The sequence below is a fragment of the Lissotriton helveticus genome, chromosome 5_1, assembly GCF_964261635.1.
Source record: "Lissotriton helveticus chromosome 5_1, aLisHel1.1, whole genome shotgun sequence".
NCBI classification, from domain to species: Eukaryota; Metazoa; Chordata; class Amphibia; order Caudata; family Salamandridae; genus Lissotriton; species Lissotriton helveticus.
The window spans coordinates 1,571,100,149-1,571,122,656 of NC_136065.1; the positions used below are offsets into that span (position 1 = coordinate 1,571,100,149).

The 22,508-nt window shown below is 42.9% G+C and overlaps 1 protein-coding gene across 1 annotated transcript in view; it reads right to left on the reverse strand.

Annotated features, from left to right (window-relative positions):
- LOC144755591 (hatching enzyme 1.2-like) overlaps positions 1-21,577 on the reverse strand; it is a 196,357-nt gene extending 174,780 nt beyond the window's left edge. The window contains exons 1-8 of the mRNA XM_078644700.1: positions 21,484-21,577; positions 17,428-17,491; positions 17,223-17,309; positions 13,563-13,715; positions 13,190-13,307; positions 11,748-11,926; positions 10,961-11,042; positions 2,333-2,454 (exon numbers count right to left, since the gene is read on the reverse strand). Coding sequence (XP_078500826.1) covers positions 2,333-2,454; positions 10,961-11,042; positions 11,748-11,926; positions 13,190-13,307; positions 13,563-13,715; positions 17,223-17,309; positions 17,428-17,491; positions 21,484-21,567 — 889 coding nt within the window. The 5' untranslated portion in view covers positions 21,568-21,577. The remainder of the gene's footprint in view (positions 1-2,332; positions 2,455-10,960; positions 11,043-11,747; positions 11,927-13,189; positions 13,308-13,562; positions 13,716-17,222; positions 17,310-17,427; positions 17,492-21,483) is intronic.
- Positions 21,578-22,508: the final 931 nt, after the last annotated feature.

A 22,508-nucleotide genomic window follows, 5' to 3' on the forward strand; every position in this document is an offset into this window, starting at 1 on the left:
AGAGACAAGACTGAGAGCACAGGCAACAGTGCCAGCTTCCCTGCGCACACTCATAACAGTCACAGTACAAGCAGCATTTGTGCAAGCTTCTGTTAGACTGACACAAGACTGAGAGCACAGGCAAAAGTGCCAGCTTCCCTTGTGCTGACAAAGAACAGTCACAGTGCCACCAGCATTTGTGCAAGCTTCTGTTAGACGGACACAAGAGTGAGAGCACAGGCAACAGTGCCAGCTTCCCCTGCGATCACTCATAACAGTCACAGTACCAGCAGCATTTTTGCAAGCTTTTGTTAGACAGACACAAGAGTGAGAGCACATGCAACAGTGCTAGGTTTCCCTGCACTCACATAGATCAGTCACAGACCAAGCAGCATCTGTGCAAGCTTCTGTTAGACAGACAGAAGACTCATAGCACAGGCAACAGGACTAACTTCCCTTGCCACACAGAACAGTCACAGTAGAAGCAGCATTTGTGCAAGCTTCTCTTAGACAGACAGAAGACTCAGAGCACAGGCAACAGGGCTAGCTTCCCTTGCGCACACATAGAACAGTTGCAATGCAATGAGCAGCTGCGCAAGCTTCTGTTAGACAGACACAAGAGTGAGGGCAAATGCAACAAGTGCTCACTTCAATTGTGCTCAGATAGAACAGTCACAGTTCAAGCAGCAGCTGTGCAAGCTTCTGTTAGACAGACACAAGAATGGGAGCACAGGCAACAGTGCTAGCTTCCCCTGTGCTCACACAGAACAGTCCCAGCACAAGCAGCAGATGTGCAAGCTTCTGTTAGACAGACACAAGAGTGAAAGCACAGGCAACAGGGCTAGCTTCCCTTGCACTCACAAAGAACAGTCACAGTACAACCAGCATTTGTGCAAGCTTCTGTTAAACAAAAGACAGGGAGCACAAGCAACAGTGCTAGCTTCCCTTGCATCACACAGAACAGTTATAGCACTATAAGTGACAGTGCACACCCCCACGCAAAGACCAATCACATCACAGGCAGCAGCACTGCAAGATTTCCTTGCTTTTGAGTATTTTCAAGATTGAATGTAGGATGACCTCAAGGCAGGTAAACAATATGACAAGACCTTGTGGAAAGTAGAAGGAATGTTAAAATGTAAAGGGAGAGAACAAAACCTGCAGAAAAGGGAGGATGCGTTACAGCTGTTCAGTGTACATCACAATATACCTAGCTATGGAATAGACAGGGATGTGGAAGGTTTTCTATACTTTAACGAGAACATTTAAGGTCATACTTACGAGGGCTTATCGCCACAGAAACATGACTTTTTGTGACATTCCTGTGGCGATAATCCCTTCACTTTCTTTACAAGGCGGCGTTAAACTACATTAAGTGGCTTAACACCACCTTGTAAATAGGGCCCCCTTCCATGCTACAATTTGCGTGAAAGGGACGGGTAATGGGCATTGCGGTGGGAATCCCACTGCAACACTAAATGATTTTGACGCTGCCCCTACTTACAAGTGTGGTGTAAATATAGGGCAGCTCCAAAATTAAGACCAAGAAAAACTTGGTCTTAACATGGAGAATTGAGGAAAAAAGTTTAATTTCTCCTCTTTTTTGCTGTTTCTACGTGTGCTGCATTGTGCAGCACACATAGAAGCAGCAAATAGCCATGAATGAGTGTTTATGTGCAGGAAGGTGTCCTTTCATGCACATAAACAATCATTAAGAAAATGACGATTTGAAACTTCTATGTGTGCTGCACAATGCAGGACAGTTAGGAGTTACATATCACCATTAGTGATTGTTTATGTGCAGGAAGGAGCACCTTCCTGTACATAAACAATCATTCCCTCAACGCAGACACCCTTGCACTATGGTGCAAGGGTGCCGGCGTTGGCGATAGGCAGCTAAGTTTAGTGCCAGCACTAGGGAAAACACAGGGATGTGTTGTAACATTGTAAATAAGGCTAATCCCTGCATTTTCGGAATGGCGGAGCATGGCGTTAGCAATTTTTGCTTAACGCCACGCTTCGCCATTCACTTGTAAATATGTCCCATAAACTCATGAACGCAGAGGGAAGCAAAGCATACATTTCAAGAAGGATCAGCATTGAGTTAGTACAGATCGGAAAAGTCATGCAAAATGTGAATACTGATCTACAGATAAACCATAAAATAACATGACGTATATTATTAGCACCAAGTGACAATGCTGGGTACACTAATAGTATAATACTGAGGTATAAAGAAGGCACACTCCCTGGGTGCCTCCATGTATTACAGTAGTCCCCACACCATTCCATAAATTACAAAGCAACATAAACTACATGAAGTGAGTCGCTTATGACGCGCTTGTTTACTTACAGCAATACAACCTGTTGATCTTTGTGATGTCGGTTTCGGTGAACTGTCGAGATTGCCCAATAGGGACATTAGGATCAGGCTTGGGCAAAATGGTGGGCCTCCCATTGCGTGAGAAGGCATCCCTGTAACAAGACACAAGTATGAGCAGATGCAACAAAATCTTCTACTATTGTGCCTTGTCCACATAGAGGCAATGACCCCTCTGTGAACACTCTAAGTGAAAAGGCTGGTCATCTTGCAAATACATTGTAAGAGTATTTGACAAGCCTGCATGTTGATGGCAGCATGTGAGCTGGAGTCAATGTTAGTTTCCATTAATCGTGAACACCAATTGTGTTAAATCTTAAGATCTAAGTACATCTCTATAAACTATAGCAAACTCTTTGCATTGATTTCAAGATGGGGTACAACCTTCTACATCCGTTAGCGAGGGTGTCCAATAACCTGATCTCAGATATGTTAGCTTTAGACAGAACTTGATGTCTTTTTGGTAAAGCATAATATTAACCACTCTTTCTAGTAGGCTTTTCCTTGATTTAATCTTCGATTTACCTAAGTGAGATTGCATTTCCTGCACCATTTTCTGTATCACTTCAGGAGACAATGCAATAGTTTGTGACTCAAAGTCAAAGAAAGCTTTATTCGATTGCTATATCAGACAATCATAAAAGCACATGAAAAAGCATTAAAAAACATATCCACGAGTACATAAGTTAATAATATCATACAAATGTACACATAGTCTCTGGTATGGTACATGGTTAAAAAGAAGCAGTGTTAAATTAAAAATATTAAAAAACATATCAGGCAATACATTATTTACAAAATAAATGAACCTACACATAACCAATAGTATAATACAACATTTAAGAAACAGTATTTAATTAAGACAATATTAAATTGAAATCTTTATCTGATTAGAATCGATTAAATATGCATGCTTTTCCTTTGACTCAGAACTTCCTTCAGAAAGATTACAATTCTAAAAACACTATGCTCGTTATCTAGGTGTTGTAGTGCAAGAAGAGCAGGTCGACATTGGCGGAGCCCAAACAGTTGTAAAACTGGTACTAAGTACATTTTCCTTACATGGGTATAGAATCTACAAAAAAGAACCACATGTATTGTAGATTGGCTGGAGTTATTGTCACAGGGGAAGGGTCGAAGGTTATGAGTCCAATCATTTATTATGGGTAAAGTAACTAGTCTGTGAATTACCTCCATCCTGAATCTGGTTAATAAAAACCTATTATATACTCCAGGTACGAAAGTCAAATAAGGTTGAAGGCTAAAAGTGGATAAAATCAGCTAGTGGTGCAGGACTGTTGATTTCAGTATCTCAGAGGAGAATATAATAGAGTCAAGCAACACAAGGCCTTCCTTTCGTAATTCTTTTCTTGTTATTGTCCCAATAGTTTGGGGGTTTTTAAAGCAGTCTATAAGACCAAGATCTTGTAAGAAGTTGCATGGGATCATTAAGACCCCTTCTATTTTCAGAATATCTAGTAAATTGTCTCTGTTTAATTTAGTCTCATCTTTGGTCCAAAGCCTGTGCCATAAAAGCACAGTCTCAAGCTTTCTTAAATCAGAGATGAAGGGTAGTTCCAGCTCCGGGTGACATATACAAGACTGTTTGGGACAGATAAAATGTACCTTAGAAAATGATTTTCAATACGTTGGATAGACAGCAAGTCAGGGAACCCCCAGACCCCTGCGCCATACACTGCTGAAGAGACACACTTTGCCTTATTTTAACCAGCTTCTCAGGTGGCCTTTTTCAAAGTTTCCTGGCAAAGTTAGTAAGGGCAGCTGTTGTTCTAAGGAGTACCAATTTTTTTCGCTGCCAAAGTTTGTGCCCAAATATCATTATGAGCAAAAAGGATTCCCAGATATGAGAACCTTTTGGTTACCCCGATCTTCTGACCTGCCACAAACATATCTTTAGATTTCTTAACACCAGATCCACATTGCATAATAAAAGTCTTAGAGGAGTTTACTCTTTACCCTAGATCTTTCATAAAGTGGTAAAAACTGTCCAGCACCCTCTGTAGACCTACTTGTGTGCGGGACATCAGCACCACGTCATCTGCATAAAGAAGGGCTGGAATTGGACATCGTGCTACCTGAGGAATATCATTATTATCCTTCAAGAGGGCCTCTTCCAGGCCATTGGTATAAAGATTAAAAAGGAACAGAGCCAGACGCAACCTTGCCTGACTCCGCTCCTGATCTGGAATGCAGCCGAACACTCAGGCCATTGCGGATGCGCGCCTTGGCATCACAATGAAAACGCTTAAGAAAATCAATGATCTGGACATCAATAACCAATAACTTTTCAAATAGACCAGAGTTTGCTGTGGACGCCACAGTCGAACGCGGCTGTGAGATCCACAAATGCTAAAAATAGGTTCCCCTTCTTTGCCCTCGTGTACTTCCCTACCAGGATAGACAGATTTAAACCCAGTTCCACCGTCCCTAATCCTGCTCGAAATCCGTATTGCAGGTTGGTTAGGACAGAGTTATCATCTGCCCTGTCCTGGAGGCATTCTAAAATAATCGTACCTATAACTTTAGTTACTGCGTCCAGCAGAGAGATTAGACAGTGACAGCCAGGGTCCTGTCTGTACCCCTTTTTAAGGATAGGGACAATTGTAGATTCTACCCAAGTCGATGGGAAGGTGGTGCTGCAGCTTGCGGTAATTACCTGAACCAGAATGGGTCCCCACAACAAAATGTTTGATTTGAATAGATCTATGGGGACCCCATCTGGTCCAGGAGCCTTACTACCCCTGCTTAAGGATAAGGGCCGCTCCACCTCGTCCAGGGTAAATAACAGGCCAGAATAGGGTGGAGGGGACTTCAAGTTACAATCTTCCAAAGTAAAAAACAAATCACACCAGGGTTACCCTCGCCACTGTATACTCTAGAGAAATGTTTGATCCATTCTTCATCAGCGATTGCAATTTCAATAGAAGGACCAGCCTCACTTTACAAGACAGGAACTTTAACTACCTTTCAAAAAGCTGAACTGTCATTCGTTATTGAGGCCTTATGTAAGTCTCCATGGCCTCATTTTTCAGGTTATTTTTTCTGACCTTAATAGCTTTTTTATATCCCACTTTAGCACTCCTCACATCATCTAGATTTCTGCGAGTTTTATGTAACTCCTTTTTTAAGAGGGAGTATGCCCGGGTACACCTGGAATCAAACCATCCGTTTGAGTGTCTCCTGCTGCTAGTATGTTTTAGAAGGGATTCTTTTATTTCGTTGGATATCAAGTCAAGTCAAATATATCTTTATTACGGCCAACATGGCCCAAAAAGTACACATGTTGCAGCAAAGATAGTTTTAAAAACTGATTTAAAAATAAAACTATGGTTAAAATCTAATACAAAAGTTAAGAAGTGCATCATGGAAAACATATTAAAATAGAATGTGAGTTTCAATTCAAAGTGCATTGTGCCTTATAGTAATAATTAATACAATCTATTGATGATTCCCATTTCTATACATGTTCCCCCTGAGCTGAAATGGACAGTTTAGGCCTGGCCCAAAATAGGGAACGTTAGTGCTTCATCAATTGGGGGGATATATTTCCACACGGTTCATCACGTAAACCCACATTTAGCTCTTTTCTATTAGCTTGGCTGGAGATTTAAGATAGGCACCCAAAGAAAACATGGAGTTCGGATTCTTTGGGGTGGTTACACGCGGGGCAACCCTCCTCGTTCTGCAACTTCCATTTGGAGGTCACAGAACGTAAGGGCAAGACTCCAAATCTGAACTGGAGGTACAATTTTATAGCCATTGGAGGTTTGATCAAGTCAATAGCTCTTTCAAATACTGGGGTATCCTTTATCTCCAGAAAGTTTAAAGTTGATTTGCATGAGTTTGGATTAGCGAGCATCAGGGATGATCTATTGTCCTTATAGATGGTCTTTAATTGTTTTTTTGGAATGCGGTGACAAGCTTCCCCCGGGTCAGACCAGCAATCCCCTAACCCCATGCTAGTTAGTAAGCATTTAACATGGGAGAGCCATGGTAGCCTAACAGCACCACTCATTTTTAGTACTTCTGACAGTTCCTCTCTGTAGGGTAGAAGCTCCGGGGTTGACCATAGGCGTCTCCAGTATAAAAGTGGTCTAAGGGATATTATCGCCTACATTTCCGTCAACCCCAGGTCTAAGCGGAGAGGAGTTAAGGGGGTGCTACGTTGCAGTCTAAAGAGATTCCTGATGTATTGGTTCTCAATCTGTATTAGGGATATTGGCCTACAGTAGCCCCAAAATTCTGCTCCATATAGAGCGCCCCCGCAAGCCTGGACTTTATAAATCTCTAATGCTCACTATACTCCTGCTGGTATTATTGAATACCTTCAATATTCCACCAGTTGATTATGCTAGCTTTAAAGATTATTTCCCTATGTGAACCCCCTAATCCATAGTGTCCGTAATAGTGATACCTAAGTATTTGAAGGATGTCACTCTTTCTAAGGGTTCCTTATTTAAAACAGGGTTTGGACGTGTACTCCTTGGTTTATTAAAAACCATGAATTTCGTCTTCTGGAGATTAATCTCCAACCGTCTGTCCTCACAAAACAGCTGGAATCTATTCAGCACCTTTTGGATCCCCATGGGGGATTTGGATACCAGTAAGGTATCGTCGGCGAACATCAATGCCAATATTCTCCTTGAGGCCAATTTGGGTGCGTCCTGGCCTTCCTTTTTTGCCAAGATGTCTATCAGATTATTTATGTAGAGGCTAAAGAGTGTAGGAGCGAGTACGCATCCTTGACGCAAGCCTCGGTTAATTTGTATGGGGGCCGATAAAATGCCATTCCTTCCGAATCCTATTTGAGCAAAGTTGTTTTCGTGTCATTGCTTAATGAGTTGGACAAGTTATAATGGGGCCACCAGCTCGAGTAAGACCGACCATAATTTTGCCCTGGGCACCAGGTCGAAAGCCGATCTAAGATCAACAAATATCATATACAAACTACCCCTCTCGAGGCAAACTGTCTTCCAGTGGAGTAGTTGCAGTCTTAGGACCTGGTCCAGGGTAGAAGTTTTTTCCCTAAACCCTGCCTGGAGCGGAGAGAGAATACTCTCCTCATCCATCCAGGATCGTAGTCTGAATAGGAGCACTCGTGCAAAGATCTTTTGTGGAATATCTATCAGACTAATCGGTCTGTAATTGCTTGGCAATAGAGAGGAGCCCTTTTTGAAAGTGGGTATTATTTCTTTAGAAGGGATTCTTTTATTTCGTTGGATATCACTTGGAATGAGGCCATAATATTATCTAGCGCTGCTGACTCATTCAAACAAGTCCCGATGGCAGATCTAGATCTGTCCACCACTATGTTTGTTGTTGCAACCTGGTCCACCATAGCCCAACGCAGGGAATACCCATTCGATATGTTTTCTAAAAGCTGGTCATTTTTATCAAATCTAAGTGCTCTACTCTAGGGTAATATCACTGACAAACACAGTGGAAAATGATCGCTGAGAGAGTTATCTGAGACAGTAAATGAGTGCAACCTATGCGCATCATTACATGATGTTAAAATGTAATCTATGGTGGTGGGAAAACCCCTACCCTTAAATGTCCAAGGCATGGGGATGGATGGCTGACATAATTCGTTTACAAAGCCCAAAGTTAAGGCTAAAAATTAATTCATTAAATTGCTCTTCCAACACAGAATGTCGAAAGTGGGATGAGCATGCCCCTTCTTCAATCAGAACACCACATAATTTATCATCGTTGGTGCACAGTTAAAATCCCCAGCCAGTATTACTATCAAATCTTTTGCCTTATTTTTCCAAGCAGATTTCAGCGATTTGATCATACCTTTTACTACATTTTCAATTTTATCAGATGGAATATTATTGTAAAAGTTGGTCAGGACTATACAGTGTTTTGTGTCCAATTCTAGAATGACAATTTGGTAGTAAGGATCACTAACAAACATCGTTATTACCTCTACTTTTAAGCTGCATGATATGTAGTTGCATAGCCCACCCTTAGCCCTACCACTTACACTAATTATGGCTGGAGTGTGGTACGTCCTCTAACCATTCATATGTGTCACCTCCCTTGACCAGGTTTCTTGAAAGCATAAAACTTTGAATTGCAATATAAAGTCTCACCACAAAGAATTATTTAGCTTGAAAGAGATGCCCACAATGTTCCATGAAGCAATATTACAAAAAAATAGTTTACCAATGTCGGGATGTTAGTAGGGGTTTATAGCCTCTGTGATTCCGTAGGTGTGTTACTATGTAGATGGAAGTTATCTGTACAAACCACTGGATCCATTAGGACTACCGATTTTGGAACTGTTGTCCCTAGGTCCTCATCTGTATGGCCTTCACCAGTGAAAGTGGGCAAGGGAAAACATTTCCTGCCTTAGCTAACCCTCCATTGCCCCTAACTTCAGACCGAACTGGTAGGGTTTTGGATTGACCAAACTCCAATGGGCCCAGTCAATCAATCTCTTCTAGTGAGCTCAAGAAATTAAAATGGTTGCTTACATGTACCAAATATCTGGGTTCCCTGTTACCCTTAAAGTTTTCACCTACAGGCGCACGCCATCGTGGTTTGAAATGGTTGGGCGGTTGGTAGTAAAAGCCCAATGGTAGGATGTTGATGTCATTAGGATTCACAGACCTATTACCTCCCCTCTCCAGGATTGTATATACCAGAGCTGGCAAACTAAAAGTTAGAACAACACAGTTTCCCTTCAAAGTTTTTGCTGAGGTGCCCACCCACCCTATTCTCCGTACCATTTTAAATTTTTGAGAAAAAGGTACCACTAATGCCAGTCCTTGAACTTAGGAAGTGCAATAATTTATTTTTTAAAGTTGACCAGTGTTTGTGAGTCAATTGAATGGTCAAAATTCATAAATGTAGCTAATTAATTATCCGGTGGCCACCTGAGGCCTAACAAAACCAAGATTTTAAGAAAATAAATGGAGAATGAGTTTTTAGCCCTGAGAGAAAATTCTGTTTTTCAGTGTCCTGAGTACTGAGGAATTTTAAGAGGAATGTTTTCAGTGTTCTTTCTTGTCCTTAGGAGCCTGTGGGCTACACTGGGGATGTAGAATGATACATGACACTATTCTCATTCGTTCACCGTTTACCCTTATACACGCTTGGTATAGCAGTTGCACCAGAGCGAAAGTGGCAGATACCCCAAGCCCGCTTTTTGTAAAACCTGGTAGTGAGATTTAACACGCTTGCTTTATATCTCATTTCCATACTTTACCTGTGCCGTCTAGAAATGTTAGAATGACAGTGAATAATAGGTGTATCGGTTTAGGTGAGTCGGTGAAGGCATATGCAAGTGATAATAAGAGTAGCTCTGATGTTGAGAGAAATTTCGTAACCAACGCGGATTTGAACACACCAGCCATCACCACGCCACTATGGCTCTCTCCACAATGCCGATGTGACGGTCTCCAATGTACACAACCATTTCATATATCTTCATGAGCCGCTGGCGTGATAGTACCGCTTAAGCGAAACTACCATAAAAAAGTCCCCTGATGAAGCGTTAAGCCCGAATGCATTTTTTTTGCAGAGTTTTATATAGCACGAACTAGACCCGAACCGAATCAGGTATCAGAGCGCTTTACATAGCACCAGTTACGTTACATGAGGATGGACACACATTCATTTTAGGCACAGGGAGATTAAGTGATTTGCCCAGAATCACAGGAGGTTTTTGGCGTCGTTACCGAGACTCGAACCCAGATCCCCAGGTCCGAGGTCGAGCGCCCTAGCCGTCAGGCCAACTCCTCTCCCCTTCATTTCTGCATTGGGCAGAAATGAATGAATAATTATGAAAGATGTGCATACTATGGAAAGAATAGTATCAATTTGAAACCAATAAAAAAACACAACTTCATGAACAAAGTACACGGAAACTTGGAATTTATTTGAAAGGTGTGGCCGTTGGGGACGCTTCTCCTACGGGAGATAGCATTTTTCGCTAGAAGCTATCAGGGGCCATATTACACAAAGTGCTTCGGGTGTGCAACTGGCATTTGCGCCTGCTTTGCAAGCCCTGGGGCACTTTGGTGTTACATAAGGGGGCGCAGATGCTTGTGCAGCCCATTGTAATACCAGTAGCACTGGCACTTATTGGTGTACATAAAACACCAGCGCTATCACAGAGACAAAGAAGCTGTCAGGATGCGAACTGACAGTGTGCCCCCAAAGAGAAGCTCTCTGGAGCAGCAAAGGGGGTCCTATGGACCCCTAGACATCCCCTTTGAAAGTCCAGGCGGGTGCCGCCTGCACTCGAAAAACACGGAGCGCCTTCCAAGCAGACGCCTGGTTTTTCACTTGAATGCACTGCCCCCAGCGCATCACGAGTTTGTGGCTGCCCTGGGGCGAGCGCATTAATCATAATACAGTGCATTTTCCTTCATTGCACAGGCAAACTTTTTAAAAGGTGCGCCCAGCGCAATGAAGGAAAATGCACTGCATGTATAATGCGTCCCCTGATGCCATATCCAACCCAAGATTCCCAAGATCCGATAAATCATTTAGGTAATATTTCATGATGCAAAAACCGCTGTTCTCTTTTGAGCAATGGCATCTTGAATTTTGTTTCACAAAACGTACCTTGAGTAGTGCATAATTGAAGCATAGTCATAACGTGTGCCAAGATTATTGGTGTTCACCTTCTGAAAAGCACCTTCCAAGCCTAAGAAAAAATAATTACAAGCAATCATTGTTCATTTTATTACAATACAAGTTAATCAAGTCTCATGTTCAGTTTCCAATAATATCATGACAAATAGTAAATTAAGGTACTAATAAGAAGAAGTGTACTTCCGCACTGCATATAGTAAGGAATGAGACAAGGAAAGCTAGATGAGGAGGCCTCTCGTTCTCAAGACAACTGAAAAATTCTCTGAGGCAACTGAAGGTCCTGTGCAATTTGGAGTAACTCATGGTCCCCTTAATGTGGAATAACATAGGAGGCACAGAGAGAACAAGGAATCTGTTTGCATTGTCGGTGCCATCTTTCCGTGAACATCTTAATCATCTTCAGGAGCGGCTTGTGTTTAGGAAAAGAGGTGAGACAGGGAGGGTGCAGGGGGATGGATGGATGGGTGGACGATAGAGACAAATAAAAAAAAAACTACCTGCCGCCCTCCAGGATTGCGATTAACCTGCTCCTCTCCTCTCCACTGCAGGCACGCTCAGGCTCCCAGACTGTCCTGCGTCCAATCCTGAAGCCCATATACCCTCGCCCTCATAGCATCCCAAAAAAAGCAGATTTGCAGAATACAGCAGTTCACCAAACCCAGGTAAATAAAACCAATATATATTCTATGACATGTACAGGGCACAGAATAGATCAAGTTTTAACCCAGCTTAGTTACCTTGCACCATCTAAACTTACCCGGCATCACATTCTGGAGGAAGATGGTGACAAAGTTATCGCGGTCGCTGCGGTTCTGTTCATGGTAGAAGCCCAGGGCATGGATGAGCTCGTGCTGCACGATGCCGGTGGAGACACATCCATTCCTCTGTAAGGACACCACCTGACGACCCCCGATCCGTCCAATGAAGGACCAGCATCTGCAGAGGGGGAAGGGCGCACTGTGATGAACACTCTTACACTGGCTGCTCGTCTATACTAGACTCTCACCCGGCTACCTGTAGGCCTCACTGCCCTTCAAGACATGGAACTAAGGGTAGTGGGCGAAATATATGTGTCCAAGGATGTCCTTTAACAGGTTCTCACCACTTCAATAATGAAACCCTAAGTAAATACTGCATTTCCTTCTTTTCTAATGGTGTTTTAGTGAACCTCCTTACGGAATAAGTTTCTTTATGTTGCCACTCCTAACATAGAGAGCCCATCGTTCCTCTATTGATAACCCCCATACACCTATTACTAACAGTGCAAAGTGAGTCCTTCACTTATTGGCTTGTGAATCAATGCAAAACCGTCCCACTGTACCAAAACCTCCCCACACCACCCCGGCCCATCGGGGGAATGCTCGCTGCCCACTACGGCCAGATCAGCCCTGCCGGGATTAGTTGAGAATTCTATCCCTTTAGTATCTCAAGCCCGCAGAATCCACAATTCGATTATCATTTATACTCAAGTTGTGTTAGCCCAACTTTGAGTTTACCTAACTCATACCAGTAAAGCCACACTATGCTTATGCAGTACTTACAACCTTGTACATTGTCCTTATCTTTTTAGGGCTTCCAATGATTGCTGTACAATTGCTATATATTCTTCATCAGATGTGCTGATGTCAAACAGCATCACTCACATATACACATGCACTCACCTGAGAATCAGCCATTAGACAGTGCCATCAACTGCAATCACATAACCTGTCATAAAAATGTCTCATCTGGCACTATGCCAACAATGCCCTATCAGACACTGTGCCATGTATGTATGTATGTATGTATAGGCATTTATATAGCGCACTACTTACCCGTAGGGTCCCAAGGCGCTTCGACCGCTGCGAAACCCTTCCTGGCTTCCCTGAGAGATGGTCCCTTAATGGGTATCTCCAGGGTGAGACCAGGCATCCCCGGCGGTCTGGTGGGGCCGTTAGTGAAGATGAGGCAAGCTAATGCCCAGAGTTGCCGAGTGTGAACGCTGATCAGAGTGGGCACCGAGGCGAGAGAATTATCAAGTCCGCTGACCCTGGTCCAGAAACCTGCCGCGCCGGGAATTGAACCCTGGTCCCGGGCCGTCCTCTGCTCTCGGGTCTGCCGCCTCTAACCAGTGAGCCACACTACTTCATCACATGGGCTGTCGAGAAATACCCATCAAACACTTCTCTTGAAAATGCCCCAAGAAGCACACATACTGACCCATTCTGTGGTTCGATGAAGAGATAGTCGCGTTCGTTTGTTCGAGGTCTGAACGAAATACAGGTGCGTGCGGCGAATGATTGTATCGCGCCCATTATCACTGCTCGCTCATTCGGGGCTAATAGGAACAGAGAATCAGAGAAACAGGTCAAAACACTAGTTGTGAGTTCACAAAATTATTGCAAGAACAGCCACTCCTAAAGAGGCAGTCTACATTATTTATGACAAACTCAATGAAACTGTTAATCACCGTTTTATTTTTATGGGACTGCATGCAAGTGATGAGACCAGGTTTTTCATGAATAATATCCAATTGCAGGAACAACTTAAAATCCATAAAAGTTTGTTAAACAAACAATGACTTATTACTTACAGTAGGCGGGAGAGATCTCAAAGGGCACTAGCACCTGCCCGTTGGCAGCGCTGGGCCAGCGGCACCGGTCGGAGGCACATCGGTCTGCGTTTCCCAGGGGGTCCACTGCGATATCATCAAACACAAGGGCTGGCGAACCAAAGGGAGATTCACCTGAGAACAGTGAAGACAGGAGAAGAGCAACTGAGGTTATATTCTGAATATTTCAGCCATCTACTGCAAAAGCTGGCAGGCTTCATGCTTGTTATGAACTCCTTTGCAGTTAATGCTTGCACCCTCACCACTATAGCCACAGAGTACAAGCAGCTTTATCGAAACCTCTTTTTCGAACCCTTCTGCCTGTAGTTATCTGTTTATGAACCCTACATGGTGCTCTCTTACACACATTGTTGCATGCCTGGAGAGCAGGAATATGTCAGCATGTTACTACAAATTGTGAAATAAAAACAGATTCTGAAAGCAACTCACGTTAATGGTTTTAACTGAAGAATTTGCTACAAATTTCTAGGTGAAAGTGTATTACCTTCATTTCCATAGGATAGGGATGTGGGTGTCTAAAATACACCCTGTCAAAAGTAGGTAGGATATGAATTCTGCTAGAGGTCTTGCAGTTCCGCTGCATCAAACGCATCCAGCCTACTTCCTCCATAGAGTGACCACACCCCTGCAGGACATGCAAGATGGAGATGAAATATCAGCCATATGTATGTACAGCCTGAATGTCCGAGGAAATGCATGGTATGGCATGGTCTGTATTACATGTATTTACCAGCAGGATCAATTCCGTACTTTGCACTTGGTAGTAACACCGTATATACAGTGGGTTATTTATTGTTTAAAATACATTAATCTATCACCTCCCACAGAGTCATCAAAGAAATGTTAATGGTTCTTGAACAATTAAAATGGGCCTGTGTGTCATGCCAAAAATGCAAACGTCATCTGTGTGAGCTAGGGAGCTAGAAAATATCTAACTTCCCATTCTTTCGGTTCTTTGGTGGCACCAAAAAGTGGTGGGGTAAGAGGTGTTAGGGTGACATTTAATTTAACTGGCCTTGTTGTGTTATCTTGCTTTCACCTATGTTGTTATTCCATGTTACTTTCATTGCAGCCTGTAAGAAGCTGCTTCTGATTCCAGAATGCTTAAGGTTTGAGGGTCAGCAGTTGCCGCAGGGAAATCGGAGACGTTGGACAGGCATTTATGTACTGCAGTTTATGAGGAACAAACTTGGATTTTGAGATTAAAGACAGCGTTGTGTCTTTACATTTGGTGACTAGTATTAAATGCCAGGAGAACCATGCGGTGCAGTGGCGGAGCTACAAAAAGGATTCATTGGCAGTTTTATAAACCTTTCCTACTGACAGTGGAGACTAATTGGTGGACAGAAATAGTAAAACGGAATGTGGCTTATGGTAAGCCTGAGACTACATTAGGACATTTTAGACCTACAGTATTTTTATACCATAGATGAGGAAGGAAAGATGTTGGAGAATCAGAAGAAGAAGATATTTTTGCATTTTGTTGGTCCAGAGGGATTGAAAGTATATGAATATATGGTTAAAAATACAGGGGAGGGAGGTGGTGCGAATGTTTTTGATAGGGCATAAGTGGCTTTGATCGATATTCTGCACCTAATCTGTGTAGTAGTATGAATGATTTGGAAAACACAAGAGGGCTTATTTACAAGGCCCTTGCGCCACTTTTGCATCATTTTTAACATGGAAAAGTGGCGCAAGGGGGTTGTAAATCTGCCCCATGGTGTTTATCAAAGAAATATCTTTCAATCATGGTGGATAGTTGTGGGACATTTAAATTGCTTCCACTTATCTAAGAATATGCTAAACTCGCATGTGTACTAAAAGTTACGTGACTGTCAAGGATGCGTTAGGTTTGCATGCTGGTGAGGCACTTTGAGGAAGGTTTGACTACAGGGCCCACCTACTCACAGTATCCCAAGGTGGAACAAGCTACCTATAATTAAGCCTGGATACAAGTACTGTCTTCACTAACAGTGGGTGTTCTGTAAGTATTGACTGCACAACAGCGAGAGCTTATCATATTCTTTGGTCCTGAAGAAAGCCAATCTGACCCTGAAAGGCAAAAAATCTAGCTGAAACATGTTGACCACATCAAGGATTAGCAGAAGCAATTTAAATATCCCACAACTATCCCCCATGATTTTTTAATATTAACTGGGAGTCCTGAAAATAAAATCACAACATGTGGATAGGAGTCTCAAGTTAATTTTATTTTCACCTCACGCTGGCACACAAAAAGCCACAAGATCACTCCATCATAGAAATCAGCTCTGCTGTAATCAGGCGTTGCAGCACACCCTGGAAGCATTTGGCCACCGGGGTGGGAACCCAATGATGAAGCATGTCACCTACTAGGTAGGTGAGTGAGGGTTTGTTTATAAACACTATGGGCCTAATTACAAAGTCGTTCCTGGGACCGACCAACCTCAGGTCAGTGGTCCCAACCACCTAATTAGGATGCGACCGAACACTGTTTGGTTGCACTCCTACATTTCCCTATGGTTGCATGCATTATGACCATAAACCCGCTGTAATACATGCTCCCATAGGGAAATTAGAGGTGCTGTTCATCCTTGCACCCTGTCCCAGGCACCTCAAAGTGCCTACCATGAGGTGAAGGGATCAACGGGAGGCACCATAGGTGCCCCCCGTTCTCTAACCAGAGGCTGCACACACAAGGGGGCCATGCTGAGGGCCCCCAAACACACTTTCCGACATAATTTCCATGTTGCATAGGCCGGCAATAAAACCTTTCTGGAAACCGAGCATCATAATCCCAAAGGCGGACAGGCCCGCACTTTGGGATTACGAGCCGGTTCCAACTGGATGACAGGCTCCTTTAGTCCATCGGAATCCATCTGAAATTACTGGCCAGTTTTTAATTCCGACCTGCTGATACATAATCAGCCAGTCAGAATTGAAACCGACGATTGGGGTCGGAAAGCCTCTGACCGAAGGTCGGGGGCTTTCCGACCTCCATCGTAATCGGCCGACTTGAGTTCTCCAAATCAATGACACTTTGAACAGCAACAAAATAAGGTTACGGAAAAGACAAAAAATATATAGGTAGAAGACTCATTTTATTGTTGTTGCAAATTTTTTAACTAAAAGGAAAGCAATCAAGTATATACTTCTTCCTCTCCCTTGTGGTAGTGGTATAATTTGAAGCAAATTCATAAAGTGGAAAGAGGAACTTAACACACCAATTGATGAATATGTGGCGGATCTCAAAAGATAAGCACTAGATTGCAAGTTTAGATTCATACAAGAAGAATTAGTAAGGAAAATAGTTGTAATGCATGATAGAGATCCCCCAATTCAAGAGAGGTAAATAGGGATGCAGACTTAAAGGACATTTTAGCTATAGTCCATGTGAACGGGTCAGGACCAATAAGTGCTGGTGCCGACCACTGGCAAATACTAGCTCAAGTCAAGTACTACCCATAGCAGTCATCATGGCACCTTGCAGATCTTCTGTAACCTCTAGCCATTGCTCCCAGCCATCGCCCTTGCTCTTATGTTATGTTATTAAAACTTCTATAGTGCACAGCTGCCCCAGCAAAGGGGCGTCCCGGCGCTTAGGACATCCATGGCGCTTAGCCATCCATTACCAGGACTCACCAGAAGCTTCATTAACTTTCAGGATTTGAGTTGAAGGTTCAGGGTCTTCCTCCCCAGATCCGTACTCCCTCTGCGCATCGTACCATTCTACAACAACAAATCAATGATAATTTAAAGTGAGGCATTGGATAATGGGACTTTGACATGAGAAAATAAAGTGACAATCAGCTCTCCCTCAAGCATTCACATGGCATTGAATCATTACCTAGGTGTTGTTTCTTCTCCCACGAAGCACCATGCCATCCTTTGCCAATGGGCCAACTCTGTGCCTGTGGAAAATCAACATATCTGTGAAATACCACACCTCGCTAGCCTCGACTTTAAAACCATTAACCAATTGATAAGGTAGTCGTCAACATCAAATGACAAAGCTCGAGGAATTATTGTGCTAACAAGGCACATATAGGCACCAACTGGGCTTCTCATCACTGGCCGGCTAAAGACTAGATAATAGGAAAAGGGACACCAAACCCTTTATCATAGCCCAGAGAGGAGTTAGGACAAGTACTTCTTGGAAGAGGAAGATGTTGCATTTGTCAGGAACATCGAAATGCTCACTGTGGCTTTACCAGAACCATAACGTTTACGCGGTTTCGCACATTCAATGGCTCTGCAATCATTCAGCCACCATGGAGGCATTTGGCACACTTTAACACGAAATCCATTGGAAATGCTTGTTGAAAAATGTGGTGCTTATTTGTCATGTGGTATGAAACCACTGCTTCTGATAGTAAGAATAATTGATGAACAATTGATGGAAAGTTATAAATAAGCCAGCAAAACGTCACTTGCGTCCACATATGAGCCCTAGCAGTCAGACGCTTTTGTGGGGAATTGACTTTACATTTTGCCTATACTTTACCAAAGGGAGAAAACCGCCCCGGTGGCAGGCATCTCTTTAAGGTAAAGTATAGGGAAAAGTAAAAACATTTAATAAGACTTGAAAAAATTGTTAAAAATATTTGTAATGTTAAACAGTAATGCAAATTAATGTGATATATTTATTTTAAATGTAGAACAAAATAAAAGATGGTAAAGCACTATTAACTTATTTGGAATTAAATGTTTAATTAATTTAAATATATTACATTAAATAGAAGTTCGTTATCTAAAGTTTAATTCATAAAATCTTCATCTAAAGTTTAAAATATATATTTTTGAATTTTGTACTAATATTCGATAAATGTAATGTATTGAATTATTTAAAAGTAATAAAACTAACAACACTGATACATTAATTTTACAATTTTTTAAATGGTTGTGAATATATTTTTTTTTAAAAATGTTTTCTTTTTGGATATTGTTTTAATTTTAAATTACATTTATATATATTATTAAATAGTTAAAATCATTTAATTTAATTTAACATTATTTCCTACAGGCCTTTATTTTAAGTCTTTACCTTCATTTTTTTCTCAGTAAATTTTAATAGTTTTTACACAGCAACAATAATAAGTTTCATACATTATCAAGTATATGTCCTCTAACATACACAGGAGATTACAGAACAGGGGAAATACCTAATCTTGCCTTACAGAATTAGCAAATATTTCTAATTGCACGTTTATTTACCAACCAACATTAAACCATGAGAACATAGGAAAGTGACTCATCCGAGTACTGTAGCACCGCACCCCCATTCAGTCAGCTTCCCAGTCCATTTACAAGCATGTCTGTGTACAATTTCTTTGAGCCCTTTCATCGCACAAGCTAAGCTACAAAAGTGTTTTTCAGTGTTAGGGCCAAATCCAATATGTTCCAATCCACACAATACTCATTTTTACTTCAATGATGTTGATTCGAGGTTATTGCAGTTCCACTGGTTGGCCATGTGTGGTGCTGGACTTACTCCAGTGCTGAATTGGAGCATATTTACTACTGTTTCGGGTCATTTTTGGCTGTAGTAACTTTAGAATGCAGTTTGTAAATAGCAATGCATTTACTCTTTTTGTGTGTGCGTGCACACCCCTTTCATGTTCCTCACTAGACTCCCATAACTTGTTCTTACTCCTCCCTAAACCCCGCTCATTTTGTAGAAACTACATCCCATTTATTAACAACTCCTCTGGTCTCTCCCACATTTACTAATAATTAATAGACTGGCATGCGTGATGATCGCTCCACAGAAAAGAAATGAGAATTGAAAGTGGGGATTTACACTAATAGGTTTGTGAACAGTATTTTGTAGTACCACTAAAAGTACATTAAAATGCAGTTTGTGACTAAGTCTCAAAATAAATCCACTCCCAATGCTTAGTACCCATCAACACTGTGACTGTCTCATCTCACATACACAGGGGCTTCAGTGAAAGTCATGGCCCTTGACATCTTTGTCACACTCCAGAGACCCACAGCTCACAACTTACTACACACTCACACATGTAGCAGTCCTGGCTGTAGCCATGGTGACCACCATTACAGCATTGGCCAACGAACAGTTTGTTGCATCCTACCAAACCTTGATCTCAATGCAGGGTGTTATAAGCTCCAGCTCTATCCACACTCTCACCACACCGCAATGTTTACTAATCACAAGAGCCTGCATATAGAAGTGCCTCAGCTTCAGAGTCTTCTCTGCAGCTGATAATTTCAAGAATGAATTTAGTGAGAGTATTGGTGGCCTGTCGACTATCAGGAAGGTTAGTGATGCCACTGGGGTTCCTGGGCAATTCCAATGACAGCACAGACTCCTTCTGACGCTTCAGGAGCTGCGGCTCAAGCTGCCTAAAGACAAGCACCAGTTAGGGTTTGTCGCATCAGCAGTGTGCAACTTCTACCCCAGCAAGGCCAAAGCCAGTCACCAAAATGTGAATCCTTAGACCTGTACACGACAGTGCCAGGGTCAGAGCCAGGCTTACCGCCAACTAAATATTCGGACTCGCTCAGCCACGGTATTAAATACCGCCCCCCTCCCCTTCCCCCTCCCCCCTACCCCCCCCCCCCCCCGCCCATACAGCTTCAAATGTCTTTGTTTCATTCGCCTCTTTTTAAGGCTGGTAATATCAATAGGAAGGGGTCTCTCTGTGCTCCCAGATCAGACCTAGCTGACTGCCTCCCAGCAGAGAGCAGCCTGGGAACACACAGCGACCCCTCACCCCCTCGCCTGAATCATCTATTTTGTGCCCCAGCTCGTTTTCGCCTGTACAAAATTGGGGCAGAGGGGCAAGGAGAGGGTGGTAGGATGATGGAAGGAAAGGGAAACAGGAAGAGTAAGGAACTGATAAGAGGGCCAGGACAAAGCAAGCGTTGGCATAAGTGAGCTTCATAACAGATCTACAGGATGCTGAGCCAAGGCCATGATTTGAACCTGGGGCCGCACAGGCGTCGGCGGCCCCTTCTGTAACACCAAAGTGCCCCGGGGGCACACATGCCTGTTGCACCCCTAGTGCACTTTCTATAATAAGGCCCCAGACTGTATCACTGCATTGAGACATTTATTAAAAGTGATAGTTATTAAAAGTGAACTTAAAAACATTTTCACCCATCTGCCCTGCCCACACGACAAAGCCATTGCGTAACTAAGAGCCAAGTTATTTTTTGTGTACCCTTCATGTGGCCTAGGTTCTAACTAAAGATTGAGCAACCTGATAGTCCATTAAAACAAACACAACAGGGTTTTGTACAGCACTGATCCTGAACTTATTTGAACGTGCTCTTGGATTCGATAATGAGGAAAAATATGTTTAGGCAAAATAAAATATTTGCCCAGGATCGCACAACTTGGTTAAGTAGGAAAGCCGGATTGAATGCCAGGTTTTCTTGTTACGCATTTGGCAATTCAGCCACTAGATGGAAATCTCTTTCCCTTGCCTGTTTGGTATCGGAGGTTAATGCTTTGACGTTCATTCTTAGCCCGTGAGGTGAGAGTGTGGGTAGCAGGTAGAAGCCACCCTCAAAGCTCGTTTTGGGTTCGATGGTCCGAGGGCGCTAGAGCGGAGCCAGGCGGGATCCGGCGTGGCCTTTCAGTGGCTCGCGCACCTCTGCTAGCAGATCCGACCTGGCCTACACCATCCGCCCACTGCACTCTCTTTGCCCGTTTGATAAGACTGTCGAATTCTGTCCTTGATTTTGTATTTCCCTTTAAGGCGACCAAAACCTACCAAAAGGAGCCACTAAAGCATACATGAAACCCCTAAATCCATACCAAGACGACACATAAGTTAATACATAAGGGAGTTAATTGGAGCGCTTAAAACGGAGAAAGTTTAACATGAGGCGGTACATATACTTGAAAAGCAGCTATTATTATCATCCATCTCACCATTCTGGCGCGACCTGGCAGCGGGCCCCCGAGGGGCGTGGCCGGGAGCAGGGCGAGGGCAGCGCACAGGAGCAGCAGGGTCATGGTTCCTCCAGGTTCGGGCGGACTTCTGGCGCTCTCCGTGACCCCTGCTTTATACCCCTGTCCAAGGTGCAGCAGGAGGCCTCTGGAAGGGAGGAAGTCTTTGGTAACCCTCTGTGTGTCCCAACCGACGGATCCCCCGCTGGCCAGAGTCGTCCTAAATGTGGCGCCAAACTCCAAGAACAGGGACATGTTATGGATTTTGGGGGCCCCTGTTCAGAACGGCTTCGAAATAATAATCCAGTTTCGGCTCTTTCATGCCCTCTTTGCACAGACACAGGTCTAAATTCTTAATGTGTTTACATCTAATATTCAGAGATGGTGACTTTTTTGTGATATTGTAACACAGGAACAGCTCACTAATATTACTGCAAATAATCTCTGTGACACCCTTCCATTTCTGATATATAGGTCCTGTTTTGAACTAAAAGAAACTTTTTTAAGGATGAGCATGAAACATGAATACATTTCTCTGAAAAACGTCTGTAATAGACTGTCAAACATCACCCACATTAAAAAATAAATTTAAAGGAAAAAGGGATTTAAAACAATCTGTTTAAGAATTATTCAAGGTCACCAGGGTAAGACTCCCTGCAAAGCAGAGCTGCTTCTGTAGGCGGCCCCCTATAATGCTGGGGCCCTGGGCCAGAGCCCACTTTGCCCATACCTTAAAACGTCTCTGTCCACGAGTGGTGCGCAGAGCAGAGAGAGCACGCGTGCACCAGAACTGTTAGTCACTGTCTTTATCTCCCAAAAACATGTCACGCGCCTGCACCTTCATGCCGCTCAAAAGATTTAGTTAGAAACGATTTGAAAATATGAAGTGTGCTTTTTGCAATGCAGTGAAATAAACCAGCAAAAGAGCTTCAGTGTTGCCGCAATAAATGTATACTTCATACAAGTTTACATTGTTTTGCTGAGACATTTGTGTAGCGCTTCATAAC